General features: G+C 33.5%; 1 protein-coding gene across 1 annotated transcript in view; it reads left to right on the top strand.

Moving 5' to 3' along the window:
• DACH1 (dachshund family transcription factor 1) overlaps window positions 1–26,392 on the top strand; it is a 432,819-nt gene extending 406,427 nt beyond the window's left edge. Inside the window, exon 11 of the mRNA XM_008144064.3 lies at window positions 26,238–26,392. Within this exon, the coding sequence (XP_008142286.2) occupies window positions 26,238–26,275 (38 nt within the window). The 3' untranslated portion in view covers window positions 26,276–26,392. The remainder of the gene's footprint in view (window positions 1–26,237) is intronic.
• Window positions 26,393–26,995: the final 603 nt, after the last annotated feature.

Genomic DNA, 26,995 nt, shown 5'->3' with positions numbered 1-26,995 from the left:
GGCAGTGGGATCAGGATGAACAGCCCCAGCTCGGGCTCCTCCCCGCCGCCTGCCACTTTCCACACTGCTACATCCCTCAGGGGATGTTGGACTGCCGGTTTTGGTCTGATCCCCACAGGCTGGCCTATGGGGATTGGGCTGAAACCAGCAGTCCTACATCCCCTGAGGGGTCCTGGATTGCGAGAGGGAGCAGACCAGGCTGAGGGATCCCACCTGTGCATGAATCCGTGCACCGGGCCTCTTAGTTACTAAATGATATCCCAAGACTTTTGCACTATAATGGGCTTAAATGGAACCTTACTTAAACTTATCACTTGTGAGATATTTATGAAAGTAGTGTATAAATTTGATTTCATATGCATATATTTATTCCTAATCCTTAAAGAAAGACCTGTAAATTTAATGCAAGAGTGGAAGTTTTCTAACTCTGTAGAATCAAGCAATGAAAAGTGCTAGGAGTCAGGTCTAGATTCAGATCTCAACTCTACTCTTTTTTTTCTTTAGAAGTTGCTTAACCTCAGAGGGTTATTATGAATACTAAATAAAATAATCCATGTAAAACACTTAACACACACTAGTCAATAGTAGGCACACAGTTAAGTTTTAACTTTTAATATTAAATCTTATTACTTTGTGCTAACATATTTATAGTGCCTAGCAACTGGTAAACACTGAAGCTATTATTACTCTAACATATAAATTACTTTTCTTTTTTCAGAAATGTGGTCTTTATTTATAATATAATGTTGATTTAGTTCCATATTAAAGTTTTTGCAGAAATTTACAAGAATTTTTTTGTTACCTGAACTTAATTTTCCATATTTAAAGATGTCTTTGTTTAGCTTAAAAGGGAGGTTCTTTCAATTAAAAAACAACAACAAGGGGAGAGTATGCATAAAACTGATTTTTGGGCTGCCTGTGGTACATATTGACTATTTTTTATTCACTTACAAATATGTAATCACCATAGGGTTTACCTCCAACTATTTTTCTTGATCTTAAAAAAATAAATAATAGAATTACATTACTATGAACAAAACTAAACAATAATACATTTACTCTAGTCTCTTGGCACTGGTTTCTGGTGTTTGGCAGCATTTCAATACAGCTAATCAATTTAAGACAGCATTGATTAAGTTGAACAAAAGATGATATTGATTGCAGGCAGTAACCAGTAAACAGGCTAATGTTCCATAGTTATCACAGGTCATTGTTAACTACTCATTTAACTTGACAGAGTTATTATTATTAAATACAAAGTCTCAGAGATACTAATTTTTTAGTATTTTATAAACTTTTAGACAAACGTTTTCTTAATTTCATTATAAGCATTTTCATTCTTTTAAGAAATATATAAAACAGTAAATCTTGTTTTTGAATATAGGTTGATATGCTTAGACTCAATGTTGAAGGCTTCTTAAAGGTTTTGTTGGAAATGACTTCTTATGTAATTTAAACTAATTATACGTGAACTTAGACATAGTGGGCAGTGAAGTTTGAAGTTGTTCAAAACAGTCACAAAATATAATTCATTATAATTATTACTTACATAAAATTATTTTCAGTGTATTATTTAATAGAGTTAATTTTCTGGTTCTTACATAAAAAGCATGATTGTCATTATTTTATGTTTGTTTTGAGTTATGACATGTGAGACTTTGTGATTTTTTTTTCAATTCTTATTTCATTAAATATTAGGAAAATTAAGGCAAAATGATTGGGCTTAGTTTGTAATTTGTTGAAATCATTTTTTTTTCTAGTAAAAGTAATATAATTTGTGACCAGTACTATAAGAGTTTAAGGGAGAGAGGGAATATCAGGAATAATGAATTTCATTTGAAAGTTTCAAGAGGGGAAATGGACTTTCATACAACTAAATTGTTTTTTAAGTATTAAAGAGAGCAGTTATCAATGGAAAATATAATAATGTTTTGCTAACATGGATACAATTGAAGAATTGAATTAAATTGGTATGTTCATGAACATATTTGTGGCTTGAATACTGTATGAAGACCATTATCAAAGAATAGTGACAAATGGAAAGTGGGAAAGATATTATCAGGGGGCCCTAAAGGTCAATGCTAGATCCATTTTGATTTAACATCATAATTAGTGATAGGGAAAAGTGCTTAAACAGAGCATATCAATGAAATGCATAGATAGTCCTAATTTAGAAGTAGGTAATTTAGAAATTTCAGGCTGAATAAAATGAGATTACCTTTGTAAGAAAGAAAATTTGATTTTAAGATCTGTTTTTTCAGTAAATACTAAGAAGCTCAACAAGTATCAATGATAGTATATGTCCACTTGAGACTGTTCATATTGCCCTGTATTGACAGTGCCTGCCTACAGGACAGAGAAAAGTGACATAGAATAGGCGTAAAATAAGCCTCTGTCATGTAAATTTTATATGTTTTTATTGACGATACTTTTAATTATTATAACTAAATAGACAGTTTTGCAAATTGGTTTTGTATTGTGGTCAACATTATTTTTAATTTTATTTTTAGGCAGTATATAATTATCTTTAGATTTAAGGGAAATTTATTTAAAATAAGTGTTCATCTTGAGACTTTTATAATCTTCATTATTAAGTGAAATGTTGATGGCCAATTAATTTGCTGACTAAAGATCTTAAGTAGAAAATGTTTATAATGTCTACCAAAGCTTAATGAAGAAGGTTACCATTTGGAAATACAGATTAGTGGTCATATTCATAAAATCTGCTTTCTCTTTTTGTAACCACCCTTAGACAGTAAAACTACCCTGGCCATCTAAAATAACCCTTAATAAATATAGAGAATCACTACTTTAAGAATAAGTGCAATTTTTAAAGTATTTTTGAGAAATGTCATTTATACTTTAAGAGTTATGAAAGTCATAAAAAATATTTAAGTTACATAAAAAGAACCATCATTTTTAAAGTATATTCACTAAACTGCAGGATTTGTATAAAACAAAATATTGGTACATAAACCCATGGTGACAGAAAGTATGTTATCAATTTTGATAGCAAGTGTATGTTTAGCCATTTATGATATATAACACCCTTTACTTTAAAATTCCCTTTAGAAAAAATAAAACATCAGTTAGACTACAAATGTAAAATGCTTATGGTGCATTATCCCGCCTCCCATGATTAGGGAGAGAATGCAGACATGCCACAATAATGTTTTTTATTTCTACTGTTTGAACCATATTAATGAGAACATCATTTTTGAGAACTAATTATTTCTATTTGTCTTGTGTCACACTTTCTAATTCCCCTATATTAGCACAGCCAAAGCAAATTAATTGCTTTTCCAGCAGTTGAACCTTGTCCAAGAATGAGCTCACATTCCCTTCCAGTTTCCCTGTTTCTGGGAGTGCATTGTGTCAGAAATTTCTCTTGATACTAAACATAGTCTAGAGAATATCTTTACAGATTTCTGTGCGCTCACTTGATGAAATTTATAAGTTTAAGTGACCCGCCAGGAAAGATAAAGTTCTTAGCTGCAAGATTATACATCAAAACAGTTAAAGTGAAATTAAAATTAAATGAATGAATCTCACTGAAGCAAAAAAAGCAGTAATTAATGGTTCCCTTAATTGTCTTCATAAAATATTTGCATGGGTCTAATTTGCATAATTTGCATGTATTAATTAATCTTTCAAAGGAATTTTGTGCTGAGAGAAGCCAAAAAATCTCTTTGTTTTATTTAACATCTAATGAAATATTTATCTTCTTTAATGAACTTCTCATCTTCATTAAAATAAAAATTGCACAAGTTTGTATGTTTTAAATGTTTTTATAATTGAAGTATTCAAAAAATCTCTTTAGATTTGCAACAGCTGAAAAACAAACACATTACTAACCACTCGGTATCATCTCAAAACAGCAATATTTTGTAAAAGAAAACCTAATTTTACTTTCTCAAATGTGGCAAAGCATTTGGTGAATAAATATAACGATTTAGTGTTAAAAGTAAGATTTACAAAAAGCCGGATCATTTCTTTTAATGGCAGTGTTATGTTTATGGCTGAAATAGTGGGTAACAAGTGGGTATACATGAGAATCAGTATGTGTAGTTGTTTGGGAAATGGTTCATTGGTTGAAAATATTTTAGTTGGTTGAAAGAAATTAGTCCATTAAAGTTCAAAAAATCCATTTGCTATTATTAACAATTGCTAGATTGACTGACAATATTTTCTGACAGAGGCTGTACAGTTTCAACTTTATTCTAAATCTGCCTCCTGGAGATTTGTAGCAGGAGTTTCTCCTCTCACAAACTAAGAGATCACAGTGAAAATCAAGACATGCCTTAAAAGAGATGAAATCCAAAATGTTATCAAGTGCCAAATGGTATATATTCAAGAGAACTGAATAAGAGTGTGAGGAGACTAGAAGATTAAAAAAAATATATAAGAGGTGGTGAATTGTTTATCTGTAAATAGTATTCATTTTGATTTAGCAGAGATGGGCATCAAGAAACATTTCTTACAAAGAAGAACACCAGCTAATGTTTCTAAAGCAATTTGAAGTTTGCTCAGCCTTTTCTCAAATGTTATTTTATGATCCTCATGCATGCCCATTTTTATACTATTTGAGGAAACTGAGGCACATAGAGGTAAAGCAAAGTGCTTGGAAGCAAACTGAATGCAGGACCTCGAGTCCCTTTAACTCCATATACTTTTCTTCTACATGACATCCATTTCTTGTCTTATGATAATTTATCTAAATATTAAACTAGATAAGAAGGGTGGCATTCATTTATAAAGATTAAGATTCAATATGCAAATATATAGTTTTTTTCCATGTCAAGTTTAATAATGTGATAAAATCAATTCAATTGACTTGGGTTTTCTGTAGGATTTATCTTTAGGGAAGCTAAAAGCCATTTCCATTAGGCAACAGTTATTTCTTAGCCCTGCAACTACTCCCATAATTTACAAATTCTCATGAAGTTTTCTCTAATATAAAAAGAAAAATAAATTCATTAGATTACAAAGATTATCACTAATCAGTTTCAAAATAAATGTCAATGCAGATTTTCTCTAGAATTAACATTGATAATTTGTTTAAACAACGGAGTTCTAAAAATTAAAATTAACATTAGGATGAATCAGGCCTAGGAGAGCACCGGTCAACTGAGAGCCAGAGTCTAGTGTCAACACTTCTGTTCGTTAGTGTTGTCACCCTGGTAATTCACTTTAACTGCTAAGACCTGCTCTAAGTGTCAATTGCAAAGACATATAATTTTTATTAGTACACACACACACACACACACACACACACACACACACACACAGTGTGTCCACTGTGGATGCACGTATTCTGGAATCAGACTACTTGGGTTCAAATCTCCACACTGCTGTTTATTATCTGTACAACACTGAGTCTGTAAATCAAACTTTCTGATTTTTTGGGTTCCTAATCTATAAAGCACAGGTAATGATCATAATATCCATCTGACAGAGTTGTATGGGGATTAAGTGTGAATATATAGAAAGAGCTTAGGACAGCACCTGGTAGAGGCTAACTTATAGTAAGAATGTGCTATTTTTATAATTATGCACAAGTTTAATATAATGGTACTTGCAATAGTGTTCACTAATGGTAAAAATTAAACATTTTTTTGAATGAAAAGGAAAAGTTTTAATACAATGAATATTTTTTTCCTATGTGACACATGCTTTTTCTTTTAGCATGTTCTGAGGTGGAAAATAAAAATTATATTTAACAGATTTTCCAAAGCATTAAAAAATTAATGACAGAGTGTAAATTGAAATATTTATGTCAATTTAAACAACATGGCTTAAGGAGATTTATTTGCAGCCATGTATTCTGTATGATTATTCATCTCTTTCCAAATTAAGTAAAAGATAAACCAATTATTTTTTTACTCATTTAAGATGGAAGCATAAGAGCCTCTTAATTTTTTTATTATATTTTGGAAAATTTCTCTTAATATGGTTTGTATTCTCATAGAGTGTGGAGTAGCTACAGACTCTCCTAATTCATATATAATCATACTCCAGAGATAGTAAATCTCCAAACATAGTTCCACTTAAGCTTACTAATTACACCTATAAAACGATGAATGATGGCTACAAATTATTGGATCTGACTCTCATTCTTTATTTATTTCTCCCTGGGAGAAAGAGACTGGATGGGGAGGTTTTAGACCATAAATTATTCCCATACATAATCAGGTGTTGTGTTTTACTTTAATATTCCATACTGTGGTTTTACATTTTCTTATGGAATTCCCATTTTAACAGATTAAAAACTAATTATTTTATTTTCATGATAAACTGATATTTACTTGTATTAATAATTTCAATGTTTTTATTTTTTTAATGACTTATACTGGTTAATTTCAAGCTATCTTGTTCCAAGTTATCAGTCTTTTGATTGTTTTTATAAATTTCTCCAGAAAAGTTTTACAAAATGTTACAGTCTAGCCTATCCTTGGTTAAAAGTTTGGAAATAAGTAGAAATTTTACAAATGAAAAAGGTAGATTATATGTGAGACAGCAGGAATGGAAAGTATATTTCTCTTCAAAACACAGCAGACGGTTATGGGTTCTAGCCAACTGTTGCCCAAATGGGACCACAAGCTCAGTATGTTTTCTGAGGTAACTTCAGAAATACACATTTGTTTTCTGAGGTAACTCAGAAATATACATTTTTATGTAAAATTATAGATTTTTGTTTTCTGATGTAACTCAGAAATACACATTTTTATGTAAAATTATAGATTTTTGAAAAAAAGTACTGTTGAAGCCTGAACAAGATATTATCTTTTATGAAACAGAAAAAAAGTTTTCTCGATTCAAAATAGAACTTATCGTCTATCAGGTATTAACACATAAACCAAATTTAAAATAGAAATTAAGTCACAAGTAAAGAGAACGGCTCTCCTAGCTTTTAAGAATGAATACAACTTCCCCTAACTACCTTTAATTCAGACATTCTTTAGAAATAATATTTTGAGGCCCGCTCCTCATATATTCTTTCAAAAGTGTGTGATTCAGATTAATCCCATTGTGTTAGGCCTGGAAGTGATATGGTTACTGCACATAATGAAAATGTCCAATTTTTTAAATCTTTTAAATTATAATTGTACTTCTGAAATTATTAAGATGAAAACCATTTAAAGACATTGCAGAAGGTACTTTAACCCTTTGCACTCGCTTGCTTTTTTCTTGATTCCTTTATTCTAATGCTAACCATGTCGAGTCACACTCGACATCGAGTGCAAAAGGTTAAAAGTTGTTGAATTACATAATATAGCTCATGGGCTTGTATTTTCCAAAGAAATTCAGAGCCAATCTTGGTTAATGTATCCAAGTCTCAATGAATGAGAAGAGTGAAGTAAATCTGGTAAATAAAAAGAAAATCGTTAATGGCATAGTGCTCATCTATTTATGGTCTATTTTTGGAATAATTTTTTTTGTAATCCTTCTTAACTTTCCTGGGTGAAACTTTATTGAAATAAGATATAATGCACTAACTTTCCAAGGGTTACCAGCATCAGAATCAAAATGTGGCTATAAAAACTATTTCTCCGTATCATTTTGTTCTATTTGTAGATATTCTATTGCAATTTTTCAATGACAACTTAGAGTGCAGACAAAATTCAACTGTGTACTTACTGATACAGTAAATGAGGACAGGTGGCCCATTGCACTGACCTCATCCAGGTTCAGACTAGACAGAAAGTTCTTCAGTGGCTTTCGAAAAATTACCATTGTCAAGTCCAGGTCCAGGGCAGGAACTTGCATGCATATATGCATAACCCAGGGACACAGACAATAGGGCGGTGCAGGCCTGGGGCAGGGGATGGGGTGGGCTAGAAGAGGCCCATGGGAGAAAAAGAAGACATATGTAATACTTTCAACAATAAAGATTTTTTTAAAAAGAAACAATGGCTAACATAACGTATCAACCACCCAAAAAGAAGTATAAAGTCACTCAAGAATATGAGCTATTGTGTTAACAACAGAGCAAACCTCATTTTGATCTGAAGCTGGTAACAGCACATAGCAGTTCCCACATTTTCTCATCTCATAATTTCACACCCCCAACAAAACTCTCAACTGACTAATTCCAAAAATACTGATAGCATTTATCTACACAGTGAAAATGTTATGAAAATTAATGCTGCAGCGGTTATAAATAAACACAAAGGTTAGGTGAATATTTTAGAGATTTATATATTTAAGTGCCAGTATAGCTAGATTTTTAAGTCATATACAAATTGATTTCCTAAATTAATGTTTAAATATTTAGTTGGTAGATAATTGCCCACTTTGATATCAAATGCATTTCTTGGTTGCCTTATTTTGAATAGTATTTCAATGTGTGATTGTACTCCTTTCATGAGAAAATTAGAACATGGGCATTTTTTAAACCTAACAATTCACATAGGAAGGCTGTGAATTATCACAACTCACTAGGCTTCTTTGCATGTTATTTTTACAAAACAAAGAAATACATAAAACTTTCTAATTATTCTTAATGTTAAAAATTTATATTCAACAGAGGTGAAATTTTATGTTATCATTCCAAAGCTATGGGCTTTTAGATTTAACACTTGGAGTGATGAAATATTAGGGAATAGGTATGCATGAAATTTTAGCAATACTTAATGTGATAAATGGCTGTGTAGTATTCTTAAAGTCTTGAAAATAATGATTATTGATTATTGTTTTTTACTATTGTCATATTTATAATTTCTGAATAAAATGAGTTAGCAATGTGACAAACTTATATGAATATATAAAACCAGACTTCTTTTTTGTTTGTTTTTGGCTTTTAGTTTCTTCTTTAGTGTAGTATTGTCTTCTCCCTCTTTATGCCACTAACTGGATGTTTTCATTTTCATATGGTTACACTAATTAATAAAAAATATAAAGTGATATCATGAAGGACAGTTTTAGAAGCTTCAAATCATGAAATTTAAGTTATAATTGCCAGGATAGCTGTTTTCATTTTCATGTATATATTTTTCATCTGATCTCTCTTCTATGTTTAAAAAAATAACACTCAACAAACATTTTAGGTAGTCCTCTTTTGAAGTGTTTCCAGTGGAACTCAATTTTAGATTTGTTGTTTGTAAGAACTTGCTAGCACAATATTGAGACATGTATCCAAGGCCTAAAATTAATTTAATATATTAAATCTGAAATTTAGAAAATTTGATGATTTTTTTCCTGAAAGATCTGTTGTTCTCTTTTAATGAAGTAACACTCTGATCCAGTGCTTCTGAAGTGTAAACAAAGTACTTTCAAAACACAAAGCACTCAATTCTATTTGGGTGATTAGTGAAGACTCATTTAAGTCTAGATATGTAAGTCTAAATCCTCTGAGATGATGTCATATATTGACATATTTTATGTAATACTATTTGCAAACAGAAGAGAAATAAACATTATGGCTGTGTTTGAGTATGGCATTGGACAAATTCCTAAATATTTATAAAAATAAAGAGTAGGCCCCCTGTATCTGAAATCAATATAATAAGTCTAAATCTAATATAAATCTTGCATAAGAAGTGTTGATAGAGAGTGAGAACAAAGAAATGAAAAATGTAATGAATTCAGAAACGAGAATAAGGAGGATCCAAGTTCTGGTGTGCAAGGAATGGGTGGGAAGGTGCACTTGAAATACAATGGAGAAAATTGTAGGATTTAGAAAAGGAAAATAGTGGTTGATAATTGGAAATAGGTAATCTGGGAAAAAGATCCAGGCTAGAGTAAGTGGTGAGGTTAGCTTGTTACTGTTGAGTCTGGTGTGATAACAGGGCATTTATTTATTTATTTATTTATTTATTTATTTATTTATTTATTTAAATATATTTTATTGATTTTTTACAGAGAGGAAGGGAGAGGGATAGAGAGTTAGAAACATCGATGAGAGAGAAACATCGATCAGCTGCCTCCTGCACACCCCCTACTGGGGATGTGTCCACAACCAAGGTACATGCCCTTGACCGGAATCGAACCTGGGACCTTTCAGTCCGCAGACCTACACTCTATCCACTGAGCCAAACTGGTTTTGGCGATAACAGGGCATTTAGATAGTGTTAGGGTAACAACCTAAGTGAATATAGAGCTAGAGTTTGAAAGTGAGGCAGTTTGAATGTGAAGGCCAGACATGACATACAACTTTGGACACTATTAAAGCTTTATGTTAAAAATAGACTTTCTTTCCATAATCTTAATATTGTCATTATTCTGAAAGGCTAGAGTGTCCACCCCTTCTCCTTACAAAGAACAGATTATAATAAGAATAACAGATGCAACATTGAGAAGCATATTCTCATGTCTATGACTTAATACATATCTGTAACATTTTATTCCATCCTTATTTGTAATGAATGACCTAACATATATATATATATATTTTTTTTAATAGAGAAAACATAATGCAGCTTTTTCTATGGTGCTTAGAAAGGATGGATTACTAGTGTTGAATTTTGTCCATTAAAGTGAGTGTAATAAAACTGGGACTGAGAAATTTACAGTGCTATATTATATTCATAATATTAGACTAGAGAAAGCTAAAAATACATAGTGGTATACTAGATAATTCATATTTTGACTTATTTATTTTGCATCTTTGTTGATTCTGCAGATTCAACATGACAAACTGTCAATTCAACTCTTGCATTAAGAGACATGTATTTTTCATGATACTGTTTCATATGGCAATATGTTGAATGTCAGTCCTTTCAAGTAATCAAACTACATTGAATAGAATCATAAAAGAGAAACAATAATTTACTCCCATTTTTAGCTTTTTCTTCTGATGCATAGTTATTCTTTGCAAATATTGGAACTATATAATACATTCTTATTTTGATGAAGGTAAAAATTACACTTATTCTTTAGACTTTGTAGGTAAAGAAAAAATGCTCATGTAATAGTGTTTTGAATGATCACAACAAAATGTGTGTTACATAAAATAATTCTAGTCCTACACTATATTTAAAACTTTACAAGCATTGTGATTTTTCAGTACATAGGGCATTTGGTAAAAAAGCCAGGAAATGTCTGGTTAGAGTTGCAGCATTTAGAGAATTCTCATCCAAAGGCTGGATTAGTAAAGAACCTGTGAAAGAGGCTAAGGTTGTGAACTCTTTATTCAGACACCATGATACTATCTATCAAAAACCTGATGGAAAACAGGCAAGATTGATTATCCAAGACTTACAAGTTAATATTTTTATACTATGTAAGCAAGTTTTCCTAAAAAGGGATAGAACTGAATTCTGTTCAATTGAAATGAATCAGGGATACTGATATAAAATAGGCATTCCTGGTTGAACAATTCGGTTTTATCCAAGTACAACTGTGAATTAGCTCCAAAAGTAAGAGTAGTATATTGTCTGTATGGTAGGAAAATAAAGATTTATTGTAAGGTAGTTTTGACATAATCTTAGATGAGTTCCTTAAATTCATAGTATTTCTCAAGTATTCATAGTATTTCAAAATCTTAAGTTTTGACATAATCTTAGATGAGTTCCTTAAATTCATAGTATTTCTCGAAACTAACCTCAATCCAGGATATAATCATGTACATGGTGACATAAGTTAATTTTATTCGTAACACAGATGCTAGTGATGGGAAAATAAGGCAATACTGACAGTAACCATAGCCACAAGCTATTAATTTTAATGGAAATTGTGGCCTATGTTACCATGACCGAGGGCAGAATTTCACAGTGGGCATGGAATATATCAGCATTTATCTTCTTTCTAAATGTATGCACATTTTTAATAATATACTTTAAATGTTTATTTGTAGAGTTCTGGTGTTAATTTTTTGAAATTGTATTAAAAAATTTGGCAATCTCATGGAATTTAATATACGCTCAGAACAAATTAGAACTTACAATAAACAAAGCATTTCAGATGACTCCTGAAATTCTTTGTTTCCTCAGAGATAATTTGTAAAATGCAAACTTATCTATTAGCATTGCATATATTCGTGATAGCACATTTTGTCTTTTTTGCTATCTGATTTTGAAAGCATTTAGTGTCTTACATTTGTTATTGTTTGTGGCTGTTTGGTTGATATTTTCCTGATTAATTTGAAAAAATTATGTCTGTTTCATTGCAAAACATGCAATATAATAAACAACACCTTCAAATGTTCCAAGACACCAGATATAACCAAAATTGAACTTGACCAATCACCACTACTGTGATTTTTCAGTACATAAGGCATTTGGTAATAAAGCCAGGGAATGTCTGAGGGATATTAAAAAGATTGTCTGGTTTCTTGTTCAACATACTATCTTCCTTCATGGTTTTAATAGAGAAGTTTAGACATTTTTTTCTTGTATTTTCTTTTTTGGTAAATGGCAGTTCATTAAATGGTAACAACTTTAACAGTGTGGAACATACAATATTCTGGGATGATTACCTCTGTCACAATTGCACCAAGTGATTTGATACAATCATAATCATTATTATTCTGAAATGAATTTAATATAAGAATTAGACTATTGAAAATTATAATTTTTATTTCTGAGACTGCCACCATATATCATGAAATAAATTATCAGTCTTCCAGAAAAATCTATCTTTTATTCCCAGTAGAATAAAAGTACCCTCTCTGAGCATCAATCCATAAACCATCTGTTTTATTCCTGGTCAGGGCACAGTCCTGGGTTGAATGCTCAACCCCTGGTTAGGGATTGTGCAGAAGGCAGACAATTGATATTTCTCTCATTGATTTTCCATCTCTCTACCCCTCTCTCTCTAAAAATCAATAAAAACATATTAAAATATATATTTTAAAAAAGAATAAAAGTACTCTAAGGTAACACAAGTAATTTACTACAGGATATATGTATCTATAAACATATGTATAGATAAATAGGTAGATAGATCGTGTAGTAAGTGATATAAACATAGATAGATATAGATATTTAACATATATAGTTTACAAAGACCAAACATCAAGTTCTTTAAACATGTGAAAATAAAATAATGTGATTTAGATTAATGTGTTCCATTTGTAGCAAATCAGAGAGGTTCTTAAAAATTATTTTGCTATAGGAAGACAATAAATATTGTACTGGGAAACATGCAGGTTGGTTTTGTTGTTTCTCTGAAATGCAGGCAAGTTTCCAGGAGAACTTACAAGGTGGCTTTGTGAGTTCACATGACCCAGAGTTGGGTTATCAGTCTTCTCCAGAAAAAAGCAAACAGTTATACTAAAACACTGTGAGTCATAAGAACTGAAAAATTTACCTATGACGTTGACCAGCACATCTTTTTATAAAGGAAGGAGCATTCGTTATGTGTTGTGGCATAACAAATTATTTCAAAACGTCATTGTTTATTACCTCACATGTATTACCTCACTGTTTCTGTATGTGAAGAATCTTGGAGTGGCTGAGTTGGGTCCTCTGCTTCAGGCTCTTTCCCAGGCTATACTAAGTTGTTGGCAGGAGCTGCAGTCATCGCTAGACTCAACTGAGGCAGGACCTACTTCCAAGCTTCTCGTATGGCTGATGGCATCCTCCTGATTGGATTGAGAGCCTCAATACTTGCTGACAATTAACCTGAAGCCATTATTTGTTTCTTGACACTGGACTCTCCATGGGGCAACTCAGTACCTGGTAACCTGCTTCATCAGATCAAGCAAGTAAAAAGATTCATAGAGAGTGCGTGTCTGCCAGCAAGATGAAAGTCACAGTTTTTTATAACCTAATCTTGGAAGTGACTTCTCAACACTTTGGCATATTCTCCTTATTAGAATGAAGTCACTAGGTACAGCCCACACTTAAGGTGATAGGCATATACAAGGAGAGAGGAAGCTTTGCTGGCTATCTTAGAGGACTTCTACCACAGAGGGCTATGTAGAAAATGACACTATCAAGTTATCTGGAGAGAATGGGATCTAACAGGGAGTACTATATAATTAAAATATTTTATGGACCCAGGAATATCTCAGAAATTATATCACACATCCACATTCATTTCTGGTTCATCGCTAAATGAGCATTTGCCAAAACTTGCCTCTTTAACTGTTTTCTCTGGGCTTATATTTCTCGACAGACATTTTACTGATTCTCATATTCTTCTTTAGATATGTTCATGCTGTCAACACAATTCTTACCTGTTTGCTAGTCTGTCTCTTTAATAAGACTTTACACATCTCTGAACTGATCCCTAGATGTAATTTTTTAAAATCTTTATTGTTCAGATTTTTACAGATGTTCCTCTTTTTTCCCCCCATTGCTCCCCTCCACCCGATTCTCCCCTCCCACTCCAGGCCTCTCCCCTCCCCCACTGACCTCGTCCATTGGTGTAAGCTCTTTGTCCAATCTCTTCCCACAACCACACAACCCCTTCCCCCAAGAATTGTCAGTCTGTTCCATTTCCATGCCCCTGATTCTATTACATTCACCAGTTTGTTCTGTTCATCAGGTTTTTGATTCATTTGATTTTTAGGTTCACTTGTTGATAAATATGTATTTGTTGTCACTTTGTTGTTCATAATTTTTTATCTTTACCTTTTTCTCCTTCTTCCTCTTCTTAGAGAATACTCTTCAGCATTTCATATAATACTGGTTTGGTGGTGATGAACTCCTTTTAGCTTTTTCTTGTCTGTGAAGATCTTTTTCTGACCTTCAATTCTAAATGATAGCTTTGCTGGGTAGAGTAATCTTGGTTGCAGGTTCTTGCTATTCATCACTTTGTATATTTCTTGAAACTCCCTTCTGGCTTGCATAGTTTCTGTTGAGAAATCAGCTGATAGTTGTATGGGTACTCCCTTGTAGGTAACTAACTGTTTTTCTCTTGCTGCTTTTAAGATTCCTTCTTTGTCTTTTGCTCTTGGCATTTTAATTATGATGTGTCTTGGTGTGGTCCTCTTTGGATTCCTCTTGTTTGGGTTTCTCTGCACTTCCTGGACTTGTAATTTTTAAGTTTAATTCACAAGAGCTACCTTACTTAATAGTTCTTGTACTGCATGTTACTGTTCTCATCCCTACACTGTCTACATAACATTTGATGATTCCATTAGATAAGATATAAAAAAAAAGCTTCCCCCAAAAGTGCCATTTATTTCATTTTAAAAAAATCCTCCTATTTATTGAAAAAGTTTGAGATTTTTTCATTGAAGTTTGTCATTTGTGGAGTTTAACACTAGACCAGCATTGTGGTTCAGCATTGTATAACTATGTTAAATAAAGCTCTAGATATTTAGAACTTGATTCACTCACAATTACTTCCCAAAACAAATATAACTTTATTGAAATTACTGAATTATTAATGCTATAGAAAATAGAAAAAATAAAAAATGCTATACTTTAAAAGAAAAATGAGGATCGTTTTTCTCTATAAAAAATAAAATAACTAAACTCTCACAAGACCTGCCCTACTAATTGACATCTTTGGTTTTTCCCCCATACATTTATTTTGAAAACTTAATTTATTCACCAAGTATCTTGCCAATTTCTTGCAGTTCTGAAGGATACATTTGCTTGACTTGAAAGTGACTCGTTTCTCTTCTCAGCAGTATCTATTTTATCAAACAAGGCATCACTTTTTTTTTTCTACCCTCTGCTTTAATTAGGCAAAGGAGATAATTTGTGCATTCATCACTCAGGTTCAGTTATGCCCTCACATGATTATTTTCTTCTATCTCTGTTTCTTAGTCTTCTTTGCCCCAGAGATGGATAGAAGAATAGAGAAAGTAATGATATTTTATTGTGCTTCACTTTGCTGAAGTTGAGAGGTCTCACCTTCCAATCAGGACAAAGTAACCTAAGTGCAAAGTACCACATTCTCACTTGCTGGTACATTAACCACTCTGATGGTTTCTCGCTTCTTACTAATGAATGCTTAATTAGAACACACACACACACACACACACACACACACACACACACACACACTTTACCAAAGCAGACCTAAAAGCAATGTAATTTTTACTTATTTATAGAAACAAAATTTTTAAAGAGGTCTGTACTTGTCCTTTTATTTTTGTTTTAAACAGTTAAACAGACAGTAATTTTTTTATATCAAAATGCACATTAGCATACACAGTCCTAACTAACTGGTAATACAGTTAAGTGAACTTCATAGACTTTAAAATGAAAGGTTTACCATTAAGACATAATGGACCAATAGACCAGAATCCAGTTTATATCCACACCCCAGTCCAGTAAGTTTCTTAAATCTTAACCTGGTTTTTCTGAAGAACTCTATTAAGATGACCACTAAGCATATTTTTACTAATATTTGATTAGGACTTGCCAAATGTCTTGTTGATAGCCAAAAAACATACTTACTATGAAAATACTGCCCATTTAATCAGTGAAACAGTATATGTAGATAGAGGAGGGTATCAGTCTTTAACATTAATAACTATCTGATGTTGGTGATGTCTTAAAATTTATTTCACATAGACAAATTTTTGTTTTGAATTTGAAAAAAATATTTATAAAAAAGTTCAAAAAGGTCTCAAAAGTTTCATATTTAATTTAACAAGATTCGTCTACTAGTAATATTTTGTTACTGTGTACTTTATAATTTTCTCTCTCTGTATTGTATTTTCAGACTTATTTGAGAGTAACATGTATAAATCCTGAACTATTATATTTACCACACCTATTTCAGGGGGCATTTACCAAAAGAAAAAGGGATATGCTTTTATATGTAAACACAATATATTTATTAGCTCAATAAATATTTCATTGACACAATCATTTTCTTTAATCTGACTTTGAAATTCAAATTTTGTCATTTGACCTAATCAAGACCTTTAGAGCATTTTAATAGCATTTCTGAGTCCAAATTAGGATCACATATTATATTTAGTTGTCATTTCTTTTTAGTCTCTTTGACCTTGATCATTTCTTTGGCCAGTTAAAAAAGTTTATGAAATTGACATTTTTGGAAGAGTTAAGTCTTAACAGACTGTTTCTCATTTTACATCTGATGCTTTCTCATTATTAGACTAAGCCAGGATACTACCCAAGTGAGGTTGTATTCTTCTCAAGGTATATCTCCCAGGGGCTTATAATATCCATTATGCTCTCATTTTTTATGTTATTTTGATAGTTTTTCCAAATATTTTTATTGAGCACTTGCCAGGTTCCAGGCAATGTTCAAAGTACTAGAAATACACATGGTCATATGGTATGTTATCTCCTTGTAAGGAGATTATAGCCAGACTTTAATAAATTTCTCTGGGATCGTGAACCTCTATGTAAGTGTTAGTGTAGTTGCAACATCTTGGGGGAAACAAGCGTTTAGATCCTACGGCAAGTGGTTGTAACAACACTTCAGTACTAGTAATACAATATATGGGTCCAAAACTTGTCTACATGAGTATAGGCTGAACATTTATGACTAACAGTTTTGTCAGAGGGATAATTTTTTAACAATAAGCATAGAACTTTCCCTATTGTTTAAACAAACAATAGGTAACGTTTGATGATTTGTAAAGCTTTATTATTGAAAGTATTACATATGTTGCCTTTCTTCCCTCTTTGATCTCTTCTAGCCTGCCCCGCCCCATGCCCTAGGCCTTCACCACCCTATTGTCTCTGTCCATGCGTTATGCATATATGCATACAAGTTCTTTGGTTGATCTGCTTCCCACCCACCCACCTATCCACCTCCTTCCCTCTGAGATGTGACAATGTGTTCCATACTCCCATGTCTCTGTATCTGTTTTGTTCATCAGTTTATTTTGTTCATTAAGATTCCACATATAAGTGCTATCATGTGATATTTGTCTTCCTCTGACCAGCTTATTTTGCTTAGCATAATAATTTCCAGTTCCCTCTATGCTGTCTCAAAGGGTAAGAAGCCCCCCCCCTTTTTTTTTTTTGTACTGCTGCATAGTATTCCATGGTGTAAATGTACCACAGCTTTTTTTATCCACTCATCTACTGATGGACACTTGGGCTATTTCCAGAACTTAGCAATTGCAAATTTCACTGCTATGAGCAAAAGGTGCCTGGATAGTAAAGGTCTGCCACAGATAGATGTCCTCTACAGTATGAGGGAATGTCTCAGCACAGGAAACTGGGGTGTCTGCCTTCCAAGCTCTGCTCCAGAGCCTCCAATCCTGTCTTCTGCTCACACTCCTCCAGTCCACTCTGCTCTCCCTCTACTTGGACCCAAAGTGAGTAGCTGCACAAGAAATTTTGTGTTGGCCCTTTAAGAGGGTGCTTGCATTTCCAGTTGTCTTTCCCTGACAGACACCAACCCTGCTGTTTTCACAGCCAGATGTTATGTAGGGACCTTTCTGATTTCTGGTGCTCTGGTCTGGGGAACCCAGCTTGGGGTTTAGACCCGAGAGTTCTCAATGGGAACTCCCCACAGCTAAGATATTTCTCCAAAACTTCAGCTGCTGTCTGTGGGAGTCTGGGCAGCCCTTTTGTGCCTCTGCACTTTCTACCAGTCTCTATGTGGTCTACACTTTTTGTCCTTGTTTATCAAGGTTCTCTCCAGCTAGTCTTCAATTGATTATTCAGGATGGCTTTTCTATAGTTTAGTTGTAATCCCAGTTTGGTCCTGGGAGCATGTCAGTGTAGCTTCCACTTACTCCACCACCCTTTTGGAATTTCTTGATGACTTTTGAAATCAATTTTGCTTGGTGTGGTCATGGAGGTGTGGTCTTAAGAACATTTAGTTCATAGAACCACAGGGTTCAGATTTTTACTCTAATTGGGGAAGATTGTTGAGTTACAGGATAAAAGGTCTTTAATACCCAGTAAAGCAGGATTATTTTAGCCTTTAGTAGTAAATTCCTCTTTGTCCATAGAGAGCATTAATATCACAGTTGAGCCTGAAATCCAAAAAAAAGGTCTCTTTGTTAAGATACTGACATGAATGTTACTTCTCAGAGGAATTGAGATACTGTAAACTGATCTAGCTATTTGAGAAAAGTGTTTTGCCTCGGATTGGAGTTGACTAAATAACTCCAAGCCAAGTAAGATTAACCATAGCCATGTGTAAATGTTGAAATGCCTTCTCTTCACATTCTTTAGTGCAGCCTTCCTTACTGATTTTTCTGTTTAGTTTCCCATATACAATGTTGTGATTAGATCAGCTAGAATGGCAATCCGTTCTAGCCCTACAATACCTGAAGTCTACTTCCACTTGCCTCAAATTGTTCAGTTGTCAAAGTGCATGTCTCTCCTTGATTCCTGTGTTTACCTAGAGCTTGATACAAAGTCCCTTACATGGAAAGGGCATGGTTTCATTTTCACTTTTTGTCTAAAAACATAGTTACCTTTTAATGTGTATACTATAATTTTTAGATGATGATCTGTTCTCGGAACATGTTTTAAACTAGACTGTGTTGTTCTCTGAAGAGAACTGAAACATATGTATAAGAGGTTCTTGATTATCTTTCTATATAAAAGCCAAGAGCCCAGGACGCTGGAATGACCGGAACAACTGCTTGATTTGACTAGCACTATGGCCCCAATCGGCCCCCCACCCCGCTCAGGGGCAGGGACGGCCTGCCAACCTCCTGCAGCCCCTCCCCCTGGCCGACCCAGCCCCAAGAAGCCCCAATTACGGCGGGTCAGCCTGACCCCACAAATTTGTGCACTGGGCCTCTACTATTTTATATTAGCCATACTTAAGACTTTACTTCTACTACTCTTGTAAATAAACATGATATTATCTACTCTGATTTCAAGTGAGCTGGATCATATTGGTCCATTAGGTAATCCGTTATCTACTGCTTGTACTAGTATAGTTAGAATGCACAGAGAGAACACCCTTGTGTTCTCTTACACACATTCTGTACCCGTTCTCTAGAATAGCATCATGTACTTATGGAGAAACCATTCAAAAGATCTGGGTTCTTGTCCACTCTGTGAGCCTCGGGGTTCTGCAGCTATAATCCTAAATTACATAAAATTCAAAATCTGTTGCAGCTTTTCAGTTTTGACTATTTAATTTTATTTAACACACTCTTGAATATGACTCATAGAAAAATCACTTATACTATTATTATCTGCGTTTCATGAGAAGAAATGCTATTTATTTAGTATCCTCTTTAAAAAGTGCCTATGCTGAACATCAATCTCTCTTCAAAAATGTCTCATACTAAGAGTAGACTTAGTGTCTCATACTTTGTGTCTCTGATCCATTGCTTTAGCAGTAGCAGAATGTTCTTACTCTAAATATAAAATTATAAAAAAGCAAGAAACAATATTTTCTTTAATTAACTTCTTCTTTTGGGTGTTTTAGAAGAGGGGTTATGACTTGACAAAGATTCTTTCCATCTGTTCCTGTTTGTTTGCTTTTATTTTTACTTCCTTTCGTTGTCTTATCAAATATCACATGAATCATTAACATTTGTTTCCCCCACTTGTTTTGATTTCCCATGATTAAGACATTATGTTGAGAGAGGCTCAAAGCTACTATATTTCATATTAACCTAATTTTAAGTCAATATTAAACTTTCTAGATATATGATCTTATATGTTTGCCCTGTTTATGTTAGTATTTTCCTCAGTTCTGGTGTAGGGAAACATTATGCACATAAATGTCCTGTTTTGTGAAAGCAGCAAACTTCATTAGATTCTAACGGTCTACGTATAAATTTTGGACAAATAGATGCCTTTTTAAATAAAGCTACTTTCTAGCAGGAAATGTAATTTATTAAGCCCTTTGTGGAAAAAATACTTAAGAGAACCTTATGGATGTTTGCAGGGTTGTTGTATTCAAAACTGGAATATATGTCTATTTGCAAATTGTGTGATACTTTTTACTAGCATAGTTCCTTGTTAATTATTTCACATATTCCTCACTCAGTGAAATAATTGTATTCTGGTGTCACTCAACTAAACAATTTGAAATTGTCTAGTATGTTTGCCACCTTCTAATATAAAATCTTGTGGTGTGGTACAACTGTTATGGCATAAATTTTATTAGTTTTTAAAGTAAATAATAAAGTTATGCAAAACTCTAGTTTTATACATGAAATAAAAGCTAAACTTTATATGTGTGTGTGTTAGACATTATAATAAACATATATAATAATACCTTCAAATGCATTAACTCAAAACAATAGACTTAATACACAAACATAAAATAAAACACAACTGGAAATTATGTTATTCATTCCCCATTTCACCTTTCTTAGCCACAGCAAATAAATAACATATAGAATCTATATACTTAATGGTCTGATTTGGTTTCAACTTTAATATTAAAATACTAGAGGCCTGGTGCACAAAATTTGTGCATGGGGGGGTCCCTTAGTACAGCCTGCACCCTCAGCAATCCTGGACCACTTGGGGGATGTACAACTGCTGGTTTAGGCCCGATCCCAGGAATCGGGCCTAAACCAGCAGTCAGACATCCCTCTCACAATCCTGGACCACTGGCTTCTATTCGCTCACTTGCCTGCCTTCCTGGTCACCCCTAACTGCGCCCCCCCTGCTGACCTGATCACCCCTCACTGCCTCTGTGTACCAGCCTGATCACCCCTAACTACCTGCCCCTACCAGCCTGGTCACCCCTAACTGCCCTCCACTGCTGGCCAGGTTGCCCCCAACTGCCCCCCTCTGCCAGCCTAGTCACCCCTAACTGCCCTACCTGCCAGCCTAGTCACCCCTCACTGCCCCCCTGCCAGCCTAATCACTCCCAACTGCTCCCCCTGCCAGCCTGGTCACCCCCAGCTGCACCCCCCCACCAGCCTGGTCACCCCTAACTGCCACCCCCCCAACCGGCCTAGTCGCCCCACAAAGCCTGCTAGTTCAGTCATTTGGTCGTCCCTCCCCCTGTCGGCCTGGTCGTAGGCAGCCATCTTATGAGGGTGTGAGGGTTAATTTGCATATCACCTCTTTATTATATAGGATGAGATCCATTTTTACAAGGAATTTAAAATGTTTTCTTCTACTCATCTATAGATTTAAGCTTCATAATAATAATAAACAGCATACAAAAATTCACACTTGCAATAAACCATTCAGTGTTCTAGATACATTCATATACACCAAATTATAGCTGAAAGCATCAAATTACAATGAACTCTGGAACTATTAGGAATTTGTAATTTAAAAAGTTTCACTCAATCCCTACTCCCAAATGCTTTTAATTAGAACAGACTCTTTAATTAAGTACTCCCATGCACCAAGTATAGCTTGGCTTTTTTGCCATATTAGTCTCCCATACAAAAGAAAACAATCATTGTGTTGAAGGAAAATATTTTCTCTAAACCAAACTATAAAAATTCTGGTTCTGGTTTCAAGTTGTTCAGGTGAGGCTCTGCATCCTCAAAGGAAGCCCCTGTGTCTGGGACAACCATGACAAACAGAACTAGCGAGGCAGGGACACTGATGGTCCTAGATGGAAAAGAGCCAGTCCCTCGTCTCTGCAAGTTGGAGACCTAGTATCTCTTCCAGCGATAGCCCAATTGCTTATTGGATGAAAGTGATACAGTAGAATGGACATGAAATTTGGATTCACATAAATAGCAAATCACTTCACTTCCGTTTGCTAGTCCTGCAAAAATGCTCAAGATATTTAACCCTTTTGAGCCTTCATAGCTATTTATAAAAGACACTAAGGGATACTTATTTTGTTCTGTTTAGATTTGATATCTATAAAGTGCCCTGAACACAGTAGGTGCTCAGAAAATAGGAGCTATCTGGATAATAATCATCATTGTCTTTATTGCCAATTTACTTGATCTTAAAGAAAAGTTATCATCCATTTGAGATATCAATGAATAATTGGTAAACCTGGCTCAGCATAAAGAACAAATAGAAAAAAATATTTTTCTGTGGCCAATGCATGCAGAAATAATATATATATATATATATATATATATAAAGTAGTGGGTAGTTGTGGGATTGTCTAGTCAGAAAGTAAGTATAATGCACAAAGGGCAGCCCTTAAAACAAAGCATATGAATAAACCCTCTGAATTTTGAGATGTTAACAACACTTAAGTCTTAGCCATGGAAACACTCCTGGGATTCCAAAGAACTCCACACAACAGCTTGTTTTTCCCAGGTTTCTCTATGGCCTTACAACTTTTCTTGCTGTTTGAATAGTCCGGGAAGGCAAAATTATTGAAAACATTATTATATAATGTAAAATCATGGCACAGTTTGAATTATGGGCCTGTATATCCTTCCATTTAACTTTCCATTTAACTTTTACTCAGGTGGTTTGTTATCCAAAGACTGAGATAGTTCCCATAATTGAGAGGCCTGTTTTTAGCTCCGTGGATACATCCATATGTGGTTATTTGCTGAAGGCTGCAGGACCAATACTATAACTTATCTGTAATAATATAAAATTAGTTAGAACTTTTTAAAAAATATTTTGAATTATGCATAAGTATGTTTCAATAAAGATGACAAAATTATAAAGTAGAATTGCTTTGAAAGTTAGGTTCTGTAGACAAAGGAAGAGAGAATCACTCTTTTAGGGTCTGTCCATGCCTCATCTATTTCTGCTTCTAGTTAATTGTAAGGCAGATAATTTCTGATGTCTAAGTGTTATTTAATCATATAAATGCCTTAATTGTAGCAGTTGGGATTTGTTTTATAACTGGAATCTTCAAATGCTTGATGTATTAGTTCATCTGTTAGGAACATACCTTAGTCAAAAAATGTAAAGAGAGACTTATTAAAAGTGGAATTATTGCAAATCAGATACTGAGCACACAAATATAATGTATATAATTGCTATAAATATATTTTATATAAGATGTATGGTAAATATGCTTACATATTAATTATTATTGTTATATTTTAAAATAAATTTAGTTTTATTTAAAACAGATTCAGATAGACTTTAAAATTTCTAATATGCTACAGATAATTATTTTTATTACCTAAGCATATTAATGAATATATTTTTCCAAAAATTTAGCATTTAATACTGCATTAACCCTTTGCACTCGCTTGCTTTTTTCTTGATTCCTTTATTCTACTCAGGATTTAATTTTTTAAATACCCCAGATTTTACAAAGCGTGGCAGTAGAATAAAAAACTGGAGTTTCTTTTCATACAAACTTATTTATTTGGATATTTTTATATTTCAAATTATTGATACATTCAGAGAGTATATAAAGAGCTGCTACAGATGCTAACTGTGTCGAGTCACACTTGACATCCGAGTGCAAAAGGTTAAAACTTTAAAAATTTATTTATTAATTGAATGATCATAGAGAGAGGAAGAGAGAGAGAGAAACGTTGATCAGTTGCCTCCAGAAGGCTCCGCAACCAGGGATTGAACCTGAAACCTGGGTATGTGCCCTGACTCGGAATCAAACCCACCACCTTTTAATGTACAGAACTACACTCCAACCAACTGAGCCACACTAGCAAGGGCTGCAGTAAAATTCTGAAGAAAGAATGCTAAAGTATTCTCGTTATGATTCTAATGGGAAAAGAGATATGGCTACTTCTTTTGTGTGTCTCATCTTGTAGTAGAGACAAGTGCAATGGAGTTAATTCTTGGAGTGCTTGCGTTAGAGAATAAATAGGAGAGTTCTATTTAGAGAATTTCAATAGAAAGGAGCAGAAAAATAAGTGGGGAAGGAGGAGGTTTCTAAGAAGCAAAGCAGGCCTGAATACTCCATTGCATTACAGAGGTTGGTGTGCCATAAAATATGAAGGAGAGTCACTGAGTAAGAGGAGAATGGTGATAGATAAGGTTAGAGAGGAAGATTAATACCGGATTATGTAGTATCTTGTAGATGGTGATTATGGCTAAGGGATTTTTTATATTTTATTATTTTTTAAAATTTATCTTTATTATTGAAAGTATTACAGATATCTCCCTTTTTTTCCTATTGACCCGCTCCACCCTGCACCTGCCTCCCTCCTCCCCGGGCCTTCACCACACTATTGTCTGTATCCCTGGGTTATGCATATATACACACACATTCTTTAGTGATCTCCCACCCCTGCCTTCCCTCTGAGTTTAATCAGTCTGTTCCATACTTCTAGGTATCTGGTTAATGAATTATTTTTATATATCCACTCTTCATTATTAGATTTGTTCTACCTAATATGCTATAAACATCACAGAAAATTATAAAATTATTTTTCAAGACTTCATTTTTTTTCTTTAATGTACAAAGATTTTAAAACCCATCTTGAGCACTGAAATGTTAATTTTGAGCAAATTACCTGTTCACAGGTTTTGTGAAGGGCCTCAATTGATAGAATTTGAATTTTGGGCAAGTTGAGAATGACTCTTTCCTCTCTCTCTGATCCTAGGAAACATTGTCTATTAAAAAAAAAAACAACTAAGAATGAGAATGATATTATTAACATAATTGAATACACAAGAGAAATAATGAGACCATTGAAAAGAGAGAGAAGTAGAGATCAATTAATTAATGACTAAGAATTAGAAAATTTTGGTGAAAGTATCAGCACTCTACTTCTTTGGTTACTTCTACAATAGGTTTTAAAACTTGAAATGCAGACATATTTTATACAAATATATTTAAAGTTTAGACCACACCACAAGTGGACAGTTTGGAGGATGTGACATTTGAAAAATAGGCTTATGTTTAGTTTTGTTTTCTCTCTAAATTTTTAATTACCTACTTCTTATTTCTCATTCATTCAAATGCATTTATGAATATGTCCAAGATTTTATTTCCTTTTTTTTCTTTTTTCACATAACTGTGTTACCCAATTGGTGAAAGTTAAGCAATACATTTTCATCTTAACATTTAATTGTTCGGTTACTCTCCTGTCAAGGGTGAAAGGTTATAGTTTATTGATAGTGATGAAATTACCTAGGTGGCTTTCATATAAATATCAACAAATATAGAAAATAGTTACATTACATGGTATATTTAACAACAGTGCTAAGGAGAAAGATTGGAACTTGATCTTTGTGATGAAGGTACACCTGAATGCATCTAGAGAAAATTCAGTTCTGCAAGCCTGAAGAAAATAATTGTCATTCAACAGAAGCAATTAGCTTTGCATATCAATAAAACACACACAACACATACTCTTATCTGTTTTTGAGTGCTCTGGAACTGATAGCAAAATAGCAAATATATATTTATGAGAACTAGAAATGCTGTATTCATTTCAATCACATTAACTCAATTTAATTATGAGATTAACTTTGAGACTATGTGGAAAATGTTACTTCCTAATCAAGTGAAGAGAGACTAAAATCCACAAATTTTATTTCAGGCTATGTAGTTTTTATATTCACATTTGTTTCCAAAATGTCATCTCATTAATTATTTTTATTGTTTATTTTTAGATGGAAGACTGTATTTGAAAACTACTGTCATGTACTGAATCTTTCCCGTTGAAGAAATCCATGTTATAGTAAAGAACTTTGCAGTCAGACATTCATCATTGAAAAGTTCGGAAAAAAATAAAAGTCCTTTTAAGGGAACTGCCTCAATTTTGTGTATTAATGTTCTTTAAAAGTTTAAGTATTCTACAAAAAAAAAAGAAATACAAGGTTCCTCCATTGATTTTCACCTGTGGTTATACCAGAGACCTGAGAATGTTTGTAAATGTACAAGTATCAAACTTCTTACAATGAATATCTGCAACTTTGCTGCTGGACACTTGTATACAGAGTTAAAGGCAGGTCTGTATAAGACCTAGCTTTGTTTTTTTAATGGAATGAACCATTTTCTTCTTCTGAATATTCTGTATCTGAGCACATCAAGAGACTCTTGTAGCAGTGGTCACCCAGACTTACAGCATTATGTCCTCCAGAAACCAGCAAGAACCCTTGGAAATGAACTTAGAGGAGGCATAGAGGATTCCTTAAAAGTCAATACAATAAAGAGTAATATTCTGTTACATTCTATTTTAAACTCTCTAATTGTGGGATTTCTCCTGAAGATGTTTTTTCACATACTTCCCAAAAGGCCAATAAATGGATATTGACAACAACCCAGTGAAATAACATTTTGAGTATCTGGAAAGAAGTATTGAATATAAGCCAAAAGGTTTCACTGAAGGTCTTTTTTCTTTTAAAGGAAAGAAAATACAAATGTAACA

The sequence above is a fragment of the Eptesicus fuscus genome, chromosome 8 (genome assembly GCF_027574615.1).
Source record: "Eptesicus fuscus isolate TK198812 chromosome 8, DD_ASM_mEF_20220401, whole genome shotgun sequence".
NCBI classification, from domain to species: Eukaryota; Metazoa; Chordata; class Mammalia; order Chiroptera; family Vespertilionidae; genus Eptesicus; species Eptesicus fuscus.
This window is presented reverse-complemented; position numbering and strand designations above follow the sequence as displayed.